We start from the raw sequence: 24,028 nt of genomic DNA, 5'->3' as shown, positions 1-24,028 counted from the left end.
TTTGTTTGACTTAGAAACTTTCTTTAATTGGGGTTTTCTTTTGGTAAAGAAACATTATCTGTCTGCCCTGCTAATTATTGACTCTGCAAAAGAAAGAACTACAAGAGGTTTTGGATTAGACTGCAACTGAGGTATGTGCCCCCCACTGGAATTGGACCCACGACCCTTTAGTCCAGGGGTCACCGTTCCATCCAACAAACCAAACCGGCTATGGCCCCCTTAATTTTTTAAAGCAGTGCTTAACTCGAAGCATTTCTTACTACCAATTTGGGATTAGTTAGATGTCATATTTTATTATTTATTTTTTAAAATAAAAAATAATTATTGATTTTAGAGAGAGAGAGAGAGAGGGGAAGAGAAAAGGAGAAAGAGAAACATCAATTTTATTGTTTTATTTATTTATGCATTCAATGGCTGATTCTTGTATGTGCCCTGACCAGGGATCTAACCCACAATATTCAGATATGGCGATAATGCTCTAAACCAGCAGTCGCCAACCGGTAGTCCATGGACCACTGGTGGTCTGTGAGGTCCAAAAGGTTGGTGACCGCTGCTCTAAACAACTGAGCTACCTGTCTGGGCCTACATGTCACATTTTAAGCCATCATTTTTAGGTCAGCTTAATATGCAGCCAACAATCTGGACTGATTAATCACAGCTTCAGTAAATGTTGATTTAATCTTAGATCAAAGTCCACAGTGCTCTGTTTACTTTGACTCATTCAGACATATCTACTTGCCTATATTATGGTTATAACAAAGAATATCTACTTTGAATATAAAAGGTGTTGGAATATATGTTTATATTTGATCTAGTTTAGGGGAGCGAAATGAATTTAAACAGTCCCTGCTCTCCTAATAATTTAGAGTCTGTGACAGACAATAATCTTGGGGAAAAAAGTGAAATGGTATAACCGGAAGAAAGGAAAGGTTTTCAAAAGAGTACAGATAGTTTACTGTGGTATACTTGGGAAATTAGGCCGTGTTTCACTGAAATTACATTTAAACTGGGCTCTAAAAGATGAAGCAGAGCATGGAGGAGGCTGAGGGAATGGGATGATAGGTAAAGATGACTTGTACCAACTTAATGCTTAACTAGTAATTCAACTGTGGAAAGTTATCACAATCTGTTTTATTTGAACCCTTCTGTAACAATCATACATTGCAAAGACGTTTAGAAAATTTTAAAAATGTAAACATGTTTAGGAATGTTCTCTTATCAGGTGTTTCTCTGAAACTTGCCTCTTGCTGCCTGAAGTTTAATTAAAAACTACCCAGCAACAGACATAATGGAGAAATGTACTTTAAAATGAATTTGTACATTTTCAAGAAGTGTAACTAAAAAACACTGATTTACAGTGCTGAGGGTATTGTAGTGAGACTAGTTCATTGTGGGTTGCAAGTAAAATTGGTAAAGTTCTCTTGGAAATCAACAAGGTAATAAAAGTAACTTACAAAAGAAAATTATATGTTATGTTTCTGTCATGATAATTCATATTTAGATATAACTAAGATACACCAGCACTAATAAGCATTATGCTACAATTGAAATGATAATTTTGAACATTGTCTAAAGCATGGGTGGGCAAACTTTTTGATTCGAGGGCCACAATGGGTTCTTAAACTGGACCGGAGGGCCAGAACAAAAGCATGGATGGAGTATTTGTGTGAACTAATATAAATTCAAAGTGAAGGAGCGGAGGGGAGAGCAAGCGAACCGGATAGAACAGCCGGATCCGGCCCGCGGGCCATAGTTTGCCCACGGCTGGTCTAAAGCATGCAAAATGGCTTATACAAGGCTAAGAAAAAAATCAGCTTGATTGCTGAACTGTAGTTATAACCAGGCAATAATTTACTTAGGTGAAAACTCAAAGGGGAGTATGTAGAAATGAAATCTATATATATAAAAGGCTTAGCATCCGTCTGACCGTCCGATGCAGTAGCTATGATGCACACTGAACACTAGGGGGCAGACGCTTTTACCAGTAGCTATGACGCACACTGGCCACTAGGGGGCAGATGCGCAACACAGGAGCTGCTGAACTGCAGTGACTTGGCAGCGGCAGTTCTTGGGTGCCGCACCCTAGAACCAGAGAGGAGGGAGCCTGATTCCGGGGTGTGTCACCTGAGAACCGCCCTCTTGCAATCCGGGACCCCATGGGGGATGTCGGAGAGCTGGTTTCGGCCTGATCCCCACAGGCCAGGCGGAGGGACCCCACCTGCCGGAGGGACCCTGCTCACTCTGCAGATGACCTGCTAGCCACTGTACCACCCCAGGTGCAGCCGGCTGGGGAGCGACAGTGGGAGGTTGGCTCCAGGGCATGTCTGGCCCTTTTTGTCCAGTCTGCCCTGCTGACCAGCTTCTAATTAATTTCCTTTCAATGTGCACGAATCCGTAAACTATATTGGGATGGTAGGATTAGGGATTATTTTTCAATTTCAGAAAATTTCTATTACAATGCTCTTAATTATTTAAGAAGTTTCAAGAGGGGAAGCAATTAGTGAGTATTAGTGAGCATTTGAGGAATTCTCTGAAGCCTTAAGATTTTTAAATATTTGGCTTTATTGAGTACTAGAGGCCTGGTGCATGAAATTCGGGCATGGGTGCGGTCCCTATGTCCTGCTGGTGATTGAAGCATGAGTGTATGGCGTAGAAGGGCAGGTCCCAACTGACCTCTGGGTCCTGGGCAGCACCTGGGACCCTGCGCACCCCCCTCCGCCTGAGTCACAGCGCCCAAGTCCCCATGTGGAGATGTGGTGAGTGTGGCCAGATGCTGTGGGCCGGGGTGCAGCTTGGGCCTCTGGGCCGCCGAGCTGCGCTGCATGAAAGCCTGGCAGGCAGTGCGTTCTCTCCGGCCGGCCTCACAGACCAGCTCCTGCACGAACCCATGGGGAGCCTGACTGGTCCCTGCGGTCCCAGCGGCTGTGGCCTGGCTCACCTGGAAGAGGCCACGTGGGTGCGGGGTGGGCTCCTCGTGGGTGCCCGGCACTTGAGCACGGGAGCTGGACACCCGCATTCTCACTGCACTTCCATCCCGGTCACCTCCGCCCCCAGGTAGCCGGTGAGAGGTCGCAGCCCCCAGCTTGGGCGCTGCGGGAGGTTGGTCACCGCCACCCACCCCCAGTTCCCTGTCCCAGCACGGGGCCCAGCCCTGATCAGGCAATGAGGGTCTGTCGGCCCCTGGTTGCCATCTGTGGGGCAGTTGGCAGGGTGATTGGGCCCTTGCTCACACTCACCTTGGCCTGGCGCTGCCTGCTCACATCCACCATCCCACCGCAGTCCTGCTCTCGTCAGGGCCGGCAGCGCCTCCACTGCCGCCCACTGCCGCAGCGCCGTTTTGCCGACGCCCGCCATGTTCTGTGCCACCCCCTGGTGGTCAGCGCACATTATAGCGAGTGGTCAAACTCCCGGTTGAACAATATGCATATTAGGCTTTTGTTATATAGAATGGGATTTTAAAGTAGCATTTGCCTTGTTGTTAGTTCAGTAAAACCTTATTTATTTTTTTCAAATAAAAATAGGATGGTAATTTTTTATTATAATAAAACAGAAAATTCCCCTTCCATGGTTATCTAAATCTTTCCATAGTGAACTATGAGAATCCCCAAAACAGAAAACAAATCTGATTTGTTCTGTTATTTCATCAGCGACTAACAATGCTCAAAACATAGTTGATGTTCTGTTTCTGGTGAATTATTTAATACTAGAGGCCTAATACTGGGGATGGTGCAAGGGCTTTGGCCCCGCCCCTGCCTGCCGCTACTGCAGCCGGGGGGCTCTGCTGCCTCTGCTGCCTCTACCGTGGCCCCCTCTGGCTTTGTCTGAAAGGAAGGACGTCTGGTCTAATTAGCATATTGCGCTTTTATTATATAGATATTGATTAACCAATATTTTTATAAGGTGATAGCCTTAACCTTTTATACAGATACGATAACAGAATGAATGGAACAATAGGTAATAATAGACAAAAAATAAACTAAAATATAATTTAAAATTTTTGTTCTTAAAGATAATAATGAAGATAATAGTTAATTCTCTTTGATCATTTATTGTGGGCAAGAGACAATAATAAGAACTTTATGTGGATTGTATATTTAGTCCTCAAACAAGCTCAAAGGTAGAGAATCTCTATTTAATAGATAAGAAATATGAATCACAGAGACTGCGTAAATTGCCCCAAATCTTGTACCTCATAACCAAAACCTTAATGGTTGAGACTAGGTAGAAGGACCAGTATATGATAGAAATCTTTAAATAATTTTTATTACCTTTTTATATATAACACAAAAATTAATGGCTTATTACATAATGCTGTTGCCTTAAGATATTTTTAATAGTTTTTTTCCTGTTGTATATAAAATCTACTAATAGAAAACAACAGAGTGCTCTTAAATCAAGTCTTTTTAAGAACTATATTCTTGCCCTGGCTGGTTTGGCTCAGTGGATAGAGTGTCGGCCTGCGGACTAAGGGGTCCCAGGTTCGATTCCGGTCAAGGGCATGTACCTTGGTTGTGGGCACATCCCTGGTAGGGGGTGTGCAGGAGGCAGCTGATGTATGTTTCTCTCTGATCGATGTTTCTAACTCTCTATCCCTCTCCCTTCCTCTCTGTAAAAAATCAATAAAATATATTTAAAAAGAAAGAACTATATTTTCTTAATACCATTATTTAATTAAAAAGTTTTCTTTTCAATTGAGTTAAAAACATGTAACAGTTTACTATCTTGATTATTATTTTTTCTTGATTACTTTTTAAGTGTATAGTATATTGTGTGTATACTTCATTCTATTTTCTGTCTATAAATTTGACTGCTCTAGGTACCTCATATAAGTAGATTTATACTTTTGTCAGTTTTGTGACTGACTTACTTCACTTAGCATGATGTCTTCAGGGCCCATCTCTATTGTAGGATATGTCAGAATTTCCTTCCTTTTTAAGGTTAATACTCCATTTTGTGTATATACCATATTTTGCTTATTCATTCATGGATAGATACTTGGGTTGATTCCACCTTTTTTTTTTTTTTAATACATTTTATTGATTTTTTACAGAGAGGAAGGGAGAAGGATAGAGAGTTAGAAACATCGATGAGAGAGAAACATCGATCAGCTGCCTCCTGCACACCTCCTACTGCGGATGTGCCCGCAACAGAGGTATGCCCTTGACCGGAATTGAACCTGGGACCTTTCAGTCCGCAGGCCGACGCTCTATCCACTGAGCCAAACCGGTCAGGGCTGGTGCAAATATTTTTTTGAGACCTTGCTTTCAATTCTTTCAGGAATATAACCATAAGTGGAATTACTGTATCATATGATAATTCCATTTTTAAATTTCTGAGGAATTGTCATAGTGTTTTCCATAGCAGTGGCAACATTTTACATTCCTACCAACAGTGCACAAGGGTTCCAATTTCTCCATATCTTTGCCAACACTTGATTTTTTTTTTTTTTATAGTAGCCATCTTGATGGCTATGAGGTGATATCTCATTGTGGGAAATTGCTGTTATGTTATCAGTAAGTCTTCCAGTCAGTAGTAGGCTATTAGCAGTTATTTTTTGGGAGAGTCAAAAGTTATATGCAGATTTTCAATTCCATGGGAGGCCAATATCCCTAATCCCTGTGTTGTTCAAGGGTCAACTGTAGAATGTATTTAAGTTTCTGGGGAGTCAAAAGATACATGATTTTCTTTCTTTTCTCTCTTTTTTTTTTTTTAGATATAATAGCCATCCTTTTTTTAAAAAAATATTTTTTTATTGATTTCAGAGAGGAAGGAAGAGGGAGAGAGAGAGAGAAACATCGATGATGAGAGAGAATCATTGACTGCTGCCTCCAGCACGTCTCCGACTGGGGATCGAGCCCGAAACCCAGGCATGTGCCCTTGATCGGAATCGAACCCGGGACCCTTCAGTCAGCAGACCAAGGCTCTATTCACCAAGCCAAACAAGCTAGGGCTTTTTTTTTTTTTTTTTTTTTTTTTTTTTTTTTTTTTTTTTTTTTTTTTTTTTTTTTTTTTTTTTTTTTAATTTCAGAGAGGAAGGGAAAGGGAGAAAGAGAAACATCAATGATGAGAGAGAATCATTGATTGGCTGCCTCCTGCATGCCCCCTACTGGGGATCGAGCCAGCAAGCCAGGCAGGTGACCTTGACTGGAATCGAACCCGGGACCTTTTAGTCCACAGGCCAGTGCTCTATTCACTGAGCCAAACCGGCTAGAGCTATATGTGGATTTTCTATTGTTCAGAGAAGACCATCTTGGTGCCCCTAAATTGCTGTGTCGTTGAAGGGTCAGCTGTAAACAAGAGTTAAGTTCTTATGGCATATTTCTAGTCACAGAAACATCACCAGTCTTCTAAATAATGACCCAAAACACTTCTAATATTAAGCACTGAAATAATACATAGGGTTGTGGGTGTCCAGAGCCCAGTTTATCAAAAATTTTAGGTGAATATGGAACTTGTATCTAGGACTTACTTAATTTTTAAAATCTGTTAGCAAAGCCTAGTTTTTTAGTATGTAAGTGCTATGATTACAATTGAACTATTTTTGTTATTTCCAAGAAGATAATTGTATTATAAATAGATTTTCTTCCTTTCCTTATTTTTTTTATTCTCATCTGAGGTTATGTTCATTGATTTTACATTGATTTTAGAGGACGTGGGGCGGGGGGAGGGAGGGGGGGGAGAGAGAGAGAGAGAGAGAGAGAGAGAGAGAGAGAGAGAGAGAGAAGAAAAAACTAGAGAAATAGAAAGAAAGAGATAGATGTGAGAGAGAAACATTGGTCAGTTGCCTCCTATATGCTGCCTACCAGGGATAGAATCCACAACCTATGTATGCACTCTAACCGGTAATCAAACATGCAACTTTTTGGTGTATGGGACGACACTCCAACGAACTAAGTCACCCGGTAATTTTAGGGCCTGGAGAAGCTGACTTCTGTACTTTGAGAAGAGGCTTGCAGAAGATGTCTTTCTTTTAAAAAACAGGCAGTATTTCAAATGGTCACTTTGTTTTTGTATAGCAAGGCATTAATTTTGTTACAATTCTTACTATATGTGATTTTAAAAAATCCAAGATAGATTTTAATCTATCTGACAATAAGGCTACTAGTGGGAAAATCCCTTGCTCTTATGGTAAATTTCTAAATGTACTCTGATTCTGGTGCTAATATAATGATTCTAATTTATCAGTCCTTATTAAGTACCTCTTCTAAATGCTGAGTTCTACACTAGATGGAAGAATCAGGCATGATCTTCGTTACTTGTAGGATAACTTATGGAAGTATTTATCAACTGTATTGACAGAGCAATCTCAACTTTACTATTATTATTTGCCGTTATTCTATTTTGAAATTTATGGGAAAATGCCACAAAACATTTTAAATAACACTCTGAATGTATTTTTAACTATTAAACACAATACAATTACTTAATTTTAATTTTTCCCTTATATAATCTAATTTTATTTTAATAATGCACCTATACAAAGGGCAAATATATCTATAATTTACTTTAGAAGAATATAATTAACTCTTAAGTTTTGATATATTGTTTACAAATATTAACTTTGCTCTAGTATGTTCATTAATATTTTAGTTTATTGTCCATTTGAGTAGGTATATATTTATGCAGAAATGTTTATTTTTTAAATTTCATAAAAATAACTCATTTTCATCTGTAATATCAAATTTGTTGAAAGGAGAAAATGATATTTGGTAAGATTTTTATAAAATCATCATTTGGAAAATTTTGCTTGTTAACCTAGAGTTTATATTTATTTACTATTTCTCTTATAACTAGTAGGAAATTGGTGTGAAATGGGAAGTAGTCTACAGGATCTTTGTATATGAATATGAATGTGAAGTTCATGTAATTAATTAAATTTTTATGCACTTTTTTCTGGTATTCCGTGGCTTATAATTTTAGATTTGAAGGGAAACTGAAAGAATCCTATATAATAAAAGGCCAGAGGTATCACAACTGGAACGACCAGAGACCAGACCACTACAGCCCCTTGCAGGGCTGGCCTTATCCCCAAGCAAGCAGTTAGGGGCAATCAGACAGGCAAGCAGAGTGGTTAGGGGTGATCAGGTAGGCAGACCAGTGGTTAGGGGTGATCAGGTAGGCAGGCCAGCAATTAGGGGATATCAGGTAGGCAGATGGCCCCTCACCGGGCTGGCCTCGGCCCCAAGCAAGTGGTTAGGGGCGATCAGGCAGGCAGACCAGTGGTTAGGGGTGATCAGGTAGGCAGGCAGAGTGGTTAGGGGCCAGTGGTTAGGGGTGATCAGGTAGGCAGGCCAGTGGTTAGGGGCAATCAGGCAGGCAGACTGGTTAGGGGCAATCAGGTAAGCAGGCCAGCACTTAGGGGCGATTGGGTAGGCCAGTGATGGGCAAACTCATGAGTCAACAGAGCGGCAAACTGCGGCTCGTGAGCCGCAGTTTGCCAACCACTGAGGTAGGCAGCTGGCCCCTTGCAGGGCTGGCCCCGCCCCCCAGCAAAGAAAGAGGGTGGCCCAGGCCAGCCAAGCCATCACACTCCAGCCTGTCACCTGCAGAGGGAGGCCACCGGTGGCCGGGGGATGGGGGTGGTGGGGTGGTGGTGCAGTGCTGCACAGATGACAAGCAGTGGTGGGGGTGGGGCTGCTGCCTGCAGCTGGGGGAAGGACAGCCCCAATAGGCCCTGATTTCAGGCCAGGCCTAGGAACCTTACCCAAGGGGTCCTGGATTGTGAGAGGGTGCAGGCTGGGCTAAGGACCCCCCCACCTCGAGTGCATGAATTTTCGTGCACCAGGCCTCTAGTATGAAATAAAACAGCAATTTTGTTTTTTTGTAAGGAAATTGGCACAGCTCCAATTATCCACCTTTCTGCAAGAAAAGTTCAAGACATTCAAAATTTGTACATGCTTTCTCTTCTAGCAGCTAGTCATACTCAACAGATCCCATTAATCTAAAGAGCCCCTTGAAATCGTGGCCATATATATTATTCATTTTTGAAGTACTTACCAGAGAATTGGCATTCTAGTCACTCCCAGCTCGATAAGTTATAATCAGACAACTTCTGAGACTACATTTTATATTTTGCAAATCAGGGTTTCATACAAACCCTGGGGTAAAACTATAAAAATTGACATTATTATTTATTTTTAAAAATCACAGTAAATAAAGTTTGTTAGTGTTAAATACCTGTTCTAATATGTGATTTTTCTCCTGAATCAACAGTCTCATTTGTTCAGTAAACATTTCTAGGACATAATGTTCTGCTGACATAGATTGCCCATGAGTTTTATCTAACACAGATCATATCTTTCCTCAGGCCTCTTGTCCCAACTCTATCCTTAAAGTGTTTTTTTTTTTTTTTTTTTGAATATATTTTATTGATTTTCTACAGAGAGGAAGGGAGAGGGACAGAGAGTCAGAAACATCAATGTAAGAGAAACATCGATCAGCTGCCTCCCGCACACCCCCTCCTAGGGATGTGCCTGCAACCAAGGTACATGCCCTTGACCAGAATCGAACCTGGGACCCTTCAGTCCGCAGGCCGATGCTCTATCTACTGAGCCAAACCAGTTAGGGCATTAAAGTTTTAAACCTGTTCTTACTGGCTTAAAATACATATGTGTCTCTCACACATGTATACATATGTGTATATATACATATATATGTGTGTGTGTATGTATTTGCTCCCTCCTTTGTTTTGTCTTTATCATCACCTGGTTTTCCCTGAAGTTTCCATCTGCTTAAAGTATCATACATTCATTTGGTCCTACGTGTATATGGAAGTGGTATAAAAACATATTTCTTTTTTACTGTATTCTTGTTAGACAAGTATGTGGTTTTCAGGAAGGTCAATCAAGTAGCAGTTATTTAATTTATATACAGAGTTGTTTATTTCCTAATTTGTTTGATATGAACCAGAGCACACATACCTAAAAAGGTTACAGATTTTAATATTTTGGTAACGCATTGGTACTCTTGATTGAGGATAAGTTGAGAATTCAAACTGACTTATGAAGGAATTTATTTATTTATTTTAATTTAATAAATCTTTATTGTTCAGATTATTACAATTGTTCCTCTTTTTTCCCCCCATAGCTCCGCTCCACCCGGTTCCCACCCCACCCTCTGCCCTTACCTCCCCACACTGTCCTCATCCATAGGTGTACGCTTTTTGTCCAGTCTCTTCCTGCACCTCCCGAGAATTGTCAGTCCACTCCCTTTCTATGCCCCTGATTCTATTATATTCACCAGTTTATTCTGTTCATCAGATTTTTTATTCACTTGATTTTTATTTATTTATTTAAAAAAATTTTTTAAAAATATATTTTACTGAGAGGAAGGGAGAGGGATAGAGAGTTAGAAACATCAATGAGAGAGAAACATTGATCAGCTGCCTCCTGCACACCTCCTACTGGGGATGTGCCCACAACCAAGATACATGCCCTTGACTGGAATTGAACCTGGGAGCTTTCAGTCCACAGGCCGATGGTCTATCCACTGAGCCAAACCGGTTAGGGCTCACTTGATTTTTATTTTATTTTATTTTATTTTAAACATATTTTATTGATATTTTACAGAGAGGAAGGGAGAGGGATAGAGAGCTAGAAACATTGATGAGAGAGAAACATCGATCAGCTGCCTCCTGCACACCCCCCACTGTGGATGTGCCCGCAACCAAGGTACATGCCCTTGACCGGAATCGAACCCGGGACCCTTCAGTCCACAGGCCGACGCTCTATCCACTGAGCCAAACCGGTTTCGGCTGATTTTTAGATTCACTTGTTGATAGACATGTATTTGTTGTTCATAATTTTTATCTTTACCTTTTTCTTCTTCTCCCTCTTCTTAAAGAATACATTTCAGCATTTCATATAATACTGTTTGGTGGTGATGAACTCCTTTAGCTTTTTCTTATCTGTGAAGCTCTTTATCTGCCCTTCAATTCTGAATGATAGCTTTGCTGGGTACAGTAATCTTGGTTGTAGGTTCTTGCTAGTCATCATTTTCAATATTTCTTGCCACTCCTGTCTAGCCTGCATAGTTTCTGTTGAGAAATCAGCTGACAATCGTGTGGGTGCTCCCTTGTAGGTAACTAACTGTTTTTCTCTTGCTGCTTTTAATATTCTCTCTTTGTCTTTTGCTCTTGGCATTTTAATTGTGATGTGTCTTGGTGTGGTCCTCTTTGGATTCCTTTTGTTTGGGGTTCTGTGCGCTTCCTGGACTTGTAAGTCTATTTCTTTCACCAGGTGGGGGAAGTTTTCGGTCATTATTTCTTCAAATAGGTTTTCAGTATCTTGCTCTCTCTCTTCTTCTGGCACCCCCATAATTCGGATGTTGGTACACTTGAGGTTGTCCCAGAGGCTCCTTACACTATCTTCAAATTTTTGGATTCTTTTTTCTTTTTGCTTTTCCGGTTGAGTGTTTTTTGCTTCTTTGTATTTCAAATCTTTGACTTGATTCTTGCGATCCTCTAGTCTTCTGTTAGGTCTCTGTATATTATTATTTATTTCAGTCAGTGTATGTTTAATTTCTAGTTGGTCCTTTTTCATATCCTCGAGTGTCTCGCTAAATTTATCGGCCTTTTCTAGGAAATTCTTAGAAAAACCTTATAACTGTGGTTTTGAACTCTATATCCAGTCATTTGTTTTCCTCCATTTCTTTCATTTGTGATCTGTTTCTTTGTCTCCGCATTTTGGTTGCTTCCCTTAGTTGATAGAGTGGCTTTGTGTGCTAGGTGTCCTCTAGGGCCCAGTGGCTCAGCCTCCCCAGTTACCTGAGGTGGACACTCTTGGTGCACCCCTTTGTGGACTGTGTGCTCAGCCTTGTTGTAGTTAAGTCTTGATTGTTGTTGGTATCACTGGGAGGAACTGACCTCTAGGCCAATTGGCTGTGAGGATCAGCTGTGTCTGCACTGGGAAAACTTCTGTGCTGGAGACAGTCTTATGAGACAAGACTTGCAAAATTGCAAAAGCTTCTGTGCTCAGCTTGGATGGGGCGGAGTTTCAGGGCTGAGCAGACAGCCTTGGTTTCCCGTCAGCCCTGCCCTATGAGGCCCCTGGGTCTCAGTGTCCCTCGGTAATCGCTGCAAGCACCTCTGAGAGAAAGCCACCCTTGAGTTTCGCCCGTTGCCAGACAGTCCAGTTTCTCACCGAATGAGTCTGGGTTCCCAGAAACTTGCCTGGAACTGGAGTTCAGCACAGTCGGGAGCTTCTGTCTCCCTCCCGCTTTAGAAAGCCAGCCGCGCACTCAGCCTCCCGTGCATTCAGCAGTCAGTCCTCACTGCACGCGCGTGCGCGCTTCCAGACCTCTGCCTTCCACAGCTCCCGAGTCTCAGTGTGCTTTCTCTTTTCCTAACAGTCCAGATTCCCCCAAATGAGTCTGGTTTCCCAGTGTCTCGCCCGGGACTGGAGTTCAGTGCAGTCGGGATCTTCCTTCTCCCTCCCGCTTTAGAAAGCCAGCCACGCACTCAGCTGCCCATGCACACAGCCACCTGTCCTCTCAGTGTGCGAGTCTCCGTACCTCTGCCTTTTGAAGCCCCTCTTAGTCTCAATGTGCTTTCCTCTTTTCTTCTAGTTGCAGAATTTGCACTCAGCCAGCTTTCCTGTGGTTTTGGATGGTGTCCGTTTTGTCTTTTAGTTGTAGTTTTGATATTGTTCTGTGAGGCAGCAGTTTAGGGGTTTACCTATGCCACCATCTTGGTTTCTCTTCCGACTTATGAAGGAATTTATTGGTACATATAACTGAGAATGAGTTCAAGCATGGATGGATCCATGGGCTCTAGAACGGTATCATTAGAAATATCACTATCTTTGAAAAAATGTTGTGTTTTTTGTTTGTTTGTTTGTTTTGTTTTTTTTAATCCTTAACCGAGGATTTTTTTTCCATTGATTTTTAGAAAGAGTAGAAGGGGATTGGGGGAAGAGAGAGAGACAGGGGCACAGAGAGCTATGAATCTGTTGCCTCCCGTATTCGCCTGGACCTTCTGGGCTGGGAATCAAACCTTCAACCCAGCTACATGTCCTGGGTCCCGCAACTCTTCCGTGTGCCGGTTGATGCTCCATCCACTGAGCCACATGCTTTTTTTTCTGGCAAACTTTATGAAGAAGTTTTATTTTCTAGGAAATTTTCTTAAGAGTGACAATTACAGTGATCAGCAGTTGCAGGCTTACCTAATTAGTATTGCCACCCCAGGTTGTGGGGTAAGGAATTCCTTTTTTTATAAAGGCTTCAACCAAAGTCAAAGCTTCAACAAAAGTTCTGGGATCAAGTCCTTTTGGCCTAGCTTGGGTAATATGCCCTGAACCAATTATTGTGCCCTGAAGGATGGAATGCCGTGGGCAAGTATGTGTCATATCTTCACTCAAGTTCATGTTGCAGATAGGACAGGGAGTCAGGATTGAGATAAACTCTGTATGAATCACATTAGCTAAAAATGAAGAGGATGGAAGTTTTTCCAAAGGAAAAATCAGAACTGGGTAGATAAAAATATTCACTATAGTAATAAAACTGTCATAAAATTATGTAATCACAGATTGGTGAAGGATTACTACAATGTTAGATTCCTGTGTGCCTTAGTTTGAGTGGTTCTCAACCATTTTTGCATATTGAAGTCATTTGGGAAGCTTTTAAATGTCCCGATGCCCAGACCAATTAAATCACAATTTCTGGGGGTTAGTAACCAGGGCTCTGTATTTTTTTCTTTGAAGTTCTAAAGTTTGATTTCAGTACACAGCCAAGCTATAGAGCATTATATTAGTGCCCTTCAGACTTTACAGTGGTTTAGGATTACTTGGAGATCTTGTTTAAAATGAAGAGTTTTGGGGGCTCCCACTTTCAGAGATTGTGATTGAGTAGATCTCAGGTGGGACCCCAGATATTTGTACATGGTGCTATGTTGTAGGTCGTAGAACTAATTTGAGGAGCATTACATTAGATGGTTAGCATTTTGACAACTAGTTAGTTGTAAGTTCTTTAATTTGTGGATTATTAAGTAATTTTTTCGCTTGCTAGTCTGTAGGCTGTTTGGTAACTAATTTCTGTTTGGTATGCTTATTCCTCCATCAGATTTGCTGTACTGGTTTCTACAGAGACAAACATAGCATGGGCACAACATTATGCAATTTTAAATTATTTTGAGGTTGCATCAAGACAATTGATTCTGACATCATAAAATCCAAATATTTGTTTAGAGAATTTTTCTTTAACAATAATTAATGAAACTAACTCATAGAACCCATTTATCTCCCTGGTTACCTTTTTACTTTAGTCCCTTTTTGCTCCTTAACCTTAAGGCTCAAAATTAAAGTGACTCAGTATAATTTAAATGTATGTATCTCTGATTAATTTCTAATATGTGTCTTGATATAATTTATAATTGTGTATTGTTCTGCTGGTTCCAAACATTGTGTAATCATAATAGGACACCTATTTTCAGATACTCAACCCCTTTTGGACACAATATTTAATTGCCATACTAATTGTAATTTTCTTCCTTCTGATGCTTTAAGCATTTGTTTTCCTTTCCTTGTGGGAGTTGACTTGCCAAATTATTTTTTGAATCTTACACATTTATGGTAAAAAATAAATTATGTTTTAAAAAATGTACACTAATTGTTTTAGTTTACCTGTGTCTAGACATGAAGTATGATGCTTAACATTTTCTTTCCATGTTCTTTTGTTTTTAAATAGGCTAATTGCACGTCAGCTTGCTAAAATTCATGCTATTCATGCACACAATGGCTGGATTCCCAAATCTAATCTATGGCTGAAAATGAGGAAATACTTCTCTCTCATTCCCACAGGATTTGCAGATGAAGATCTTAATAAAAGGTAAAATTATTAAAATTACTTTTACATTTGAAATGATGTTTTACATTGCTTTGCTCTATATACTAGTTCTCAAAGATAACTATAAGGTTTCTGTATATAAAATCTGGTTTGGTTTATCTCTGCATTGAAATAAAATAGGCATTGATTCATTTGACTTTCAGATAGCACTATAGAAATAAAGCCTCTCTCTTCCCCCAGATGACTAAAAAAACAAAAACAAAACAAAACCCTACAAAAGCAAGGGGGTAGGGAAGTGGGCAGAGATGAGGGGACAAAAAATAAATATAGATCTTTTATTTGCAAGTAACTGAAATATAAAGATCACTATGAATAGGTATGTTTTTGCATAGTATGAGTTGGTCATTGAGACTTAAAAAAAAACTTTTTGTTCAAAGCTGTTTTGAATAGGCCTAGAGATTACATTGGGGCAGTGTAGTAATATTGGAATGTGAAAAAGCTTGAGTTATCTTAGTTTACTATGGCTATTGAAGTCCTATATAATGAAGTTGAAAATTCATTTACTAGAGTCTTACTTAGAATTTGTAGGGTCAAACTAACTATAGTATTTCATTATCCTAATAATAAAGCCCAGGGTTGTAATGACCGATCATGACCGAAGGCTGACTAACCGGAAGTCAGTCCTACAGTCAGTGCTGGTTTGCCCTGGCGTCCTTCACAGCTGCTGCCACATGCTGTGGTATAAAACACAGTGTGCAAGTGATCAGAAGCGCAGGCACCACCTCCATGCCACCCCCGCACTTCCATCAATCCCACTGGGCCTGAGGCGCCCTCCCCATTTCTCTCCAGGCCTCCACCAGGGCTGCTGATCAGCCCTGCCTTTCTGATCAGGCCCCGTTGATAGGCCCAGAGTCGCTGACTGGCATAGAAACTGACCAATCAGAACCAAATTGGCCGGTAGAGGAGGGCAGTTAGGGGTGATCAGGCAGGCAGAGGTAGTTAGAGGTGATCAGGCTGGCAGGGGAGAGGTGTTGGGGGCGAGATCAGGCCGGCAGGGGAGGGCAGTTGGGGCAACCAGGCTGTCAGGGGAGCAGTTGAGGGCGAGATCAGGCCAACAAGGGAGGGCCGTTAGGGGTGATCAGGCAGGCAGTTGGGAGTGAGATCAGGCCAGCAGTAGGGAGCAGTTGGGTGCTCAATTAGGCTGGCAGGGGAGGGCAGTTAGGGGCGATCAGGCAGGCAGGCAGGCAGAGAGGTTAGGGGCAATCAGGCAGGCAGAGGGGTTAGGGGCAATCAGGCAGGCAGGCAGGTGAGTGGTTAGGAGCCAGCAGTCCCAGATTGTTAGAGGGTCTAAACTGGCCATTTTGTCACACTACCTCTCACCCTTCCTGGTCTGACTGCTATGAGCCAGTTTCTATAACGAATAATATGAAAATTCCATGGTGTGATTGCCACATGGTATTATAATGATTATATGATTATCATGTAATAATATGAGTCCATTTATCTATGGTGGATAATATATATTGAGTTTGAAATGTGAATTTAACGGATTTATACTGTATTTTTACCCTTCCAAACTTTGAAGTAAATGTTCAGATCTTTAATGGACTGTCTTTGTAACTTTAATACACTTAAACCTGTTTTTATTAAACTCTTTGTGTCTTGATTTTCCCTCTATAAAATGGAAGTAAGTGTAAAACATATATATTAGCATATGTATTTTTCCCTTCAATTTTGTAGTGATATATTTTTTACTTTTCTGCCCTACAATTTAACTCTTGCTCAGTTTCTTTTCATGTTTAAGTTCATTGTAAAGGTTTTTCTCTATTCCAGCTTTTGGAATAATTGGCTTGTTTTAATTTAGGAGTCTGTGCTATTGAATGGAAAGAATTTATTAAATTAATTATTAATCCTTAATCCAACTTGAAAAAAATGTCATTAACCTAAGCAAGATATAACTCTTTTAAAATTAAAAGGTTCCTAAGTGATATTCCAAGCTCTCAGATTCTTCAGGAAGAGATGAACTGGATGAAGAGGATTCTTTCCAACCTGGGCTCACCTGTTGTGCTTTGCCATAATGACCTACTGTGTAAGAATATAATCTACAATGAGAAACAAGGTAGGTATTTGACCTTAGCAGTAAGTAGAGATTATTTCTTTGATGTTCTTGTGGTCTTTTGATTTTTGTCTCAAATTTAATTCAAATGCCAGGATTGAAAACATGCATGAAGTCTTTAAATATTTTCTTATAGGTTATAAAGTCATGGTAACTGTGCTAAGTAGGAATATATATTTTCTATATATTTGTATAAACTGTTTCCTAGAATTTATTTAATAGAAACAGATTGGTTCCTGTTAAGCGAGTTTTAAATGAAAGATGATAAAAATAACTTGTTTATGAAATTTAACTATAAAACATATTTGATAACTCATTGTTTGAAAATACACCTGCTTGTAATGGGGTTTATTGAAAAACCAACTGACACTATACTGATTTATAAATATAGAAATTTTCTCAGTGTTAGGAAGGACAACAGTATTAGAAACAAATGTTTCCAGGTTTTCTGTTACCTATTTATTATGCTGATTTGTTAGGTGGTTTGATGCTAAGGAGAGGGCCACAGATGGAGGAAATATTTGTACCTACTAAAGTAATAATCAAGAAGATCTGGCAAATAGTTTTAATATATTTTTGAGGTAGACAGTGATACTTTCTGGTGAAATGTTTTCTTTGATCATATCTTTCTATATTCAAATTCTCTGTTTTATATTTAAGAAACACTTGGTTGTATTATTATTGGATAGGGTGGTTTGAGGTTTGGTTGCTAAACAGATGAAATTTAAAAATACAATTTTGATTGAAAGATTAGTATGGAAAAAGTCTGTTTGAAACTATGAAGCTATTGCATTTTATAGGAAATCAGTTTTGAAGATAATCATTATAGTTGGAAGATTGTTTTGAATCAAAAGTGTGTTGTTGTGAAGATACTAAAGCCAAAGAATTCTGATTAAATGGTCATAGTTATATTACATTAATATTTGTGACCATTATTAATAGATTGTAAGTTGAGACTATTCTAATAAGAGGTGGTGGATATTTGTAACTTGCTTTACTTGAAGAAAACCAAGTAAAGAACACTGTCAAGGACGGTAGCCTGAAGCATCTATTTCCAAAAACATTTGAGTAACTTTTCTATTTGCTATTTTAATGTAGTTTAGAGATTTTCTTATTTAAAAATATACTAAGCTGACATATTTATTTTGAATGTCTGGAAGTTTTTGTGTAGAATTATATTTTTAAGACTTAGGAGTACTCTAAAACATTAAGTACTTGACAGTGTCCTTTAGTTTATTATTGTCCATTTATTATATATCATTGCCATAGAATATATGTACTACATTATATACTAGTAACCAAATCTCAATGCCATTTGTGAGACAAGTGTTAGTTGTGCATTAAAGGAATGTATTAGCTTTTAAGTTCAGTGTAAGACTGAATAACACATTATTTTATGTAATGAAATTTCAAGTGAGGGACTTCATCTTGCGCTTGAAGTGGACACTCAGCTTTATTTTTAACTGCAAGTTAATCAAAGAGAGTCTATTTCCTTTGGAATATAATTTTAACTTTCATACTTTTATGTTTCTTTTGCATATTCATTTCATAGAACCAATTTATTTATAAAATTAAAACAGAAGGGACCAAAAAAATCAGATTACTTTGTCTTAGTATTAAAAGTACATTTTTATGTTTTAATTTTACCAGTTGCCTATCTAAACTATTGATCAGTGATATGAAAAGTTCTCATATTTTGAAATAAATTTTTATGCTTCATTTTGGCTTTAGGAATTCAAAATTGTCATTTCTTTATATTTATCAAGAATTACCTAAATCATACTTTTATGTCTAATTTTTTTTCGTACACAGAATAAAGTTCAACAAATATTATTTTGATATATATTTTATAGTTTGTCCTTCAGAAGTCTATTATATACCATTTGTTTCTTGTCTTTGAGTTTGTTTGTGTGTTAGTTATGGAGAAGTTTTGTTGTTTTTCTTTACCAATGGTTTTATAGTGTTAGTTAGAAAGGCTAGTGTGAACTCCATGACATCCACTTAAAAAAATAAATTCTTATGTGATTAGTTGATAAGCATTAAGAAAATGTGGTTGGAATCTTGTTCAGGTAAAATCTAAAACTCATGAAAGTGTGTCTAGCCTTTTCTGTTTATTATCTCATTTTGTTTCAAATTAGGAGCTAATTTTTTTTAAAGTAACATTACTGTATGACATATTTGTCTTTATAAGGGTAAGATACCATGCCTCTGACTTTAAAAGAATGTAAATTCTATAAATTTAGTAAATTTAATAGCAAAAAATAGACTTTAGCTTAGCATTAGTATTTACTTATGGCTGCAATCAGAAGGAGGATAATTAAAGTGAGAAATATGTATCTCAAAGTTCTTTACCTTAACTGGTCACCTTGTACAGCATCTAAAAGCCAAGTGTTGATTCTTTTGGGGTTAAAATAATTTTTACATAGAATAAATTATTAAGCTGCATATTATATTCAAAATGAGTTTGATTTATCATTATTTATAATTTGAGCTCAGGACTGCACCATTTTATACTCATCTACGAGATATAAATATATAAAAGTAATAAGATGAAAGCCAAGGGACTGGCCTTGACATCATCAAGCTTACTATCTCTGTTGTATGTTTTAGATCCTTAATATCTCAGAAGTGCAAATTTTAGTTAAACTTCATGAATTTAAACTGGATCATCGATGCTTCCACATGTATTTTTCAACCATAATAACTTAGATTTTGTATATTGTAACTCATTTTTAAAAATCTTTATGTTAACTCTTAAAAGCAGATATATTAAAGCTTAGTTATAACCAGGAGAATTTAGAAAGAACATAGACTTTTGGAACGGAGCACACCTTGGTTCACATTTCTTCTCAATCACATATGGAAGCAAGTGGTATTAGATATGTCAGGGGTGGATAACTTTTTTTCTGCAAAGGGCCATATGGATATTTAGAGCAAATGCGGGCCATACAAAATTATCAACTTAAAAATTAGCCAGCTATATTTGGTCAGACATTTAATTAACTCACCCCTAATGCGTTGACAGGGCCAGACCAAATGATTTTGCCGGCTTTATATGGCCCTTGGGCGGGACGATCCCCACCCCTGAGATAAGTCATTTTATCTCTATATTCAGTGTTTATATTCAATTCTGTGCCAGAATCATCTAGGTTACTGGGAAAAAAAAAATCCAAGACCAAATGAACAAAAATTCCTATACATGAGCTTAGGAATCTGCATGTTTAACAGAGTTCCAGGCAGTACTTATATTGTTGATAGTTTAGAACAGTGGTCGGCAAACTGCGGCTCGAGAGCCACATGTGGCTCGCAAGCTGCGGTTTGCCACTCTGTTGACTAATGAGTTTGCTGACCACTGGTCTAGAACTTTAGTTTGCTTCATTTTCAACTTAGATGATATATACTTCAGATGGTTTCTGATCATGCTTATCAAGTATATAGCACTGGACTAGGTACTTGGCAGCTCTCAGTAACAGCTATTTATACCACGAGAAGGGTTGGCAAACTTTTTCTCTTAAGGGGCTAGATCCAGCATGTCAAACTCGTGGCCTGTGGGCTGCATGTGGCCCACAATGAATATTTTTGTGGCCCAGCCAACATAACGGTATGTAAGAAGTGTTTTAATAAAAATTTCATAACTTAAATTTTTACAATATCCTGTTATACATAATTATTAATAATGAACTATAACGTCTGCTCATGACCGATTACTATAATCGTGTTGCATTCATTTTCCTTACATGTCTTAGACGTAGGTGCACCATTTCTCTCCACTAATACTAGCAGCGAATATTTTAGCAGTTGATTGCCACGTCATTAGTCTTGTACTGATTTGTTTGGTGTGTGCAATAAGAAATATTTTGCTTTCGGAGAACAAGAAAAATAGGTTTATTTGTGTTATGCTTATTTTGTGCAGTTATTCAGTGTCTGGTAAGTTAATGTTTAAGAAAACATTAATTTTTATTAAAATGTTGTATTATTTTATGCTAATGATTACTTATTTATTTCAGCCCTTTGTATTCAGCATGTGTCTTATCTAAATAAACCTACGTTTCTATGAAAATTGAAGCTTTTGTTTTTATGTGGCCCACTTAAACTTTGTTTATTTGGCCCTTGTTAGCTTTTGAGTTTGACATGCTTGGGCTAGATAGTTCTTATTTTAGGCTTTGCATTCGATATTATAGTCTCTGTTGCAACTGTGCAACTCTATTGTAGTGCAAACATAGCGTTAGATAATACATAAATATGTCTGGCTGTATTCCAGTAAAATTTTGTTTACAAAAGCAGGCAGTGGGCTGGCTGGATTTGGCCTCAGCATAGTTTGCCAACCCCTATATTTTGTGTCTAGGATCCATTTTACAAAATGTTATCTGACTGTGAAAAAGTTAAAATGGTTACTGTAAGTAGGAAGGTTAATTATGTACTATAACTAGGAGAATTTTAGCTCTTAGGTATGCGATGACAATGCAGTTTGTCTTTCAGTGCAACTTACAGGTTCTATGGTAACTGTACCTTGAGTGATTCAATTAAAGTTTAAGATTGTATATATGTATGTGTGTATGTATGTATATACTATATAAGTACATATTCACATAGAGACATACACAAAGACTATGAGCTCCCTGCAGTTTATAGGCATTTTCACCTGTGAATGTTATAGGAATGGTAGGCATTACAGGAAGAAATACTGCCACTGCCTCTTCTCACCATGTCAGTTGACAGGACTCAGGAATATGAGAGAAGAGTGAGCTTCCTTTCTGAAGTTGATGGTAGCTGTCAAGATTTTTGAAAAGTTAGTCCCAGAATTTAGGTGGTTTTTAAAAACAGCAGCCCATTTCTCGCCTTCAGTGACATGACTTCTTAAAAAGGTAAGAAAAGACTACTTAATGATATGATGATAGGATTGTTACATAATAAGAAAATCAAAAGCAGTGGTTCTTGCTCCTGAACTGTGAGATAGGACTTACCAGTCACTAGTCATCTTTTAAATTCATCAATAATTAATTTAAAAATAATTTATACTAAGTAGAACAAACAGTAATAATGCTTATTACCTATTTTAAATCTAATATTTTAATTTCAAATAAACCTTTAGTTGCTGACACGTTAGAAATAATTGCTAAAGTTTTTGTTTGTTGTCTCATGTCTTAATGCTTTGTCATAGTGTTAACTGGAGGTGGTTTCATTTTCTCCCTCTGCCCATTTCTTCATAAAAGCTCATATAAAGATCTAATATATAACTTTAAGTTTCAGGAATGGCAATCATTGTTTATTTGCTATGTTTGCAAAATATAAGAAGCTGAGTTACAGCTATTTAAGGAAATACAAATGAATGGAAATAAAAGATTTTTCTGGGAATTACAGTGTAAACCAGGTTTTTCTTTAGTTTTACACAATGTAAATAGAAAATGGGTGAGTCACTATTCTTTCATCACTTGATTGGCTTTAAATCCTGTCTATTCCGTTATTCATGAAAAGGCATTATTGTGGTTGTTTTATTGATATTTTAATAACTTAGGAGAAGGGTAGTTTTTTGTTTGGTTTTATTTTAAAATTTAAATACAAATTTATTTTTGTATTTGGTAACATATTTTACAGGGTGGAATTTTCATGAAGAACAGTTAAACTTTGTTTTAACTTGTATTTCAGATCATAATTGGCGTAAAATAAAATATCCCTAAATCAGGTAATAAAAACCTTAAATGGATTGTAAAAATAGCTACCTAAAATAGTAGTTTAATGTTTTCTGTACATACATTCAGTCCCATTGTATATTCAATCATATACTTGAATATGAATGTCAAAAATGCCACCCTTTGTTCTTTCATGCTTATTTTCCCCACACTTCATTTAAATGTGTGTTATCATTGTGTCTCCAGCATTCTCTGGAAAACCTTCATTTATTCCACTAGCATTTTAATACTTCCTGTGTGCTAGGTATTGCTCTGTGGATTGCATGATGAAAGATGAGAGGGATTTACTGCCCTTTCAGGAAGCCATATGCTCTGTGGCGGAGGAGTCAGATTATGAAACAAATATTTACATTCAGAATGATGAGTGCTATGGTAAAACTACTACTGGATACCAGAGGGATAGTTTCCCAGAGCAGAGTATTCATTTTTTCTGTGTAAGAGAGAAAGTATGTTGCTGACATTACTATAATCATACTACATATATACTGTATGTATAAAACTACAGACAAAGTAGAGTAAGTTCAAAAGATTTTCAGGGTCTTATATTGGTTATTTCACTTTTTATCTTTCCTCCTTTCTTCTTAATAACAGTAAAATAAAGGAGTCCAAATGAATGTCATGTGAATTATAGTCTTAGTTAATATATATATATTTTTGGTTTTAAAGTACTTTAAAAATGGGCTATTTTCAGCTATACTGAGATTTGAACAATTTGTTTAGGTAGTGTGTGGATTTTATTACTGTGAAGATATATAAGAAATACAGTAATGAAAAATGTAGCTTTTAAAAATTCAGAGTATATTTTATTTAATAATCTTATGCTTTACCTATTATGTGCTAGTCAGTGTGGTAATTAATAAAGATAAATAATATATAGTCTTAGCCTTTAAAGCATACTCCTTTGCTTTTCAGAGGTCAAGGATCCCTTGAGAATTTGGAGACTTGAGAATCTCCTCAGAAAATGCATACACATATAAAATGTTGTATAAAAATTTAAGGAGTATTCTCATTTTTTCCCATTCTTAAAATCCTATTAAAATTTGTTTTAAAAAATTAACAAGATAATCATTCCATATAAACTATTGATTGTTAATAGTGATGTCGACGTTCCTCTAAATAACTGGAAATTTTAGAAGACAGAAGTTAAATTTGTAGAAGAAAAAAGGTTTAGTATACTTTCTGTTAGTAGAAAGCATTTTGTAGTAATTTGATTTTTCTGGCACCCAAAGTAAGGGAAGTAGGCGTCTTTAATTTTACTTTGTTGCAGAAGATTAAATTTAAGGTTGAGTTCCACTTTGTTTGCAATAGTTTGAAAAAGAATAGTTAATGCGGATTTAAATTTTTTTTCCTTTTAAGCTTTGTGTCTTGTAAAATGTGAGTTTGCCAAATTTTCTTCATCTGCTACAGATTAGGTATGCCATTGTTGCTGCCATGTGGCGGCGCA

At 37.9% G+C, this 24,028-nt stretch overlaps 1 protein-coding gene across 1 annotated transcript in view; it reads left to right on the top strand.

The window, feature by feature from the left end:
* ETNK1 (ethanolamine kinase 1) overlaps positions 1-24,028 on the top strand; it is a 50,621-nt gene that overhangs the window by 9,004 nt on the left and 17,589 nt on the right. Inside the window, exons 3-4 of the mRNA XM_080661442.1 lie at positions 14,680-14,820; positions 16,755-16,897. Coding sequence (XP_080517568.1) covers positions 14,680-14,820; positions 16,755-16,897 — 284 coding nt within the window. The remainder of the gene's footprint in view (positions 1-14,679; positions 14,821-16,754; positions 16,898-24,028) is intronic.

This window comes from Plecotus auritus (genome assembly GCF_963455305.1).
Source record: "Plecotus auritus genome assembly, chromosome: 3".
Classification (NCBI taxonomy): Eukaryota; Metazoa; Chordata; class Mammalia; order Chiroptera; family Vespertilionidae; genus Plecotus; species Plecotus auritus.
The sequence above is the reverse complement of the archived record's forward strand: the minus strand, read 5'-3'. Positions and strand labels throughout refer to the sequence as shown.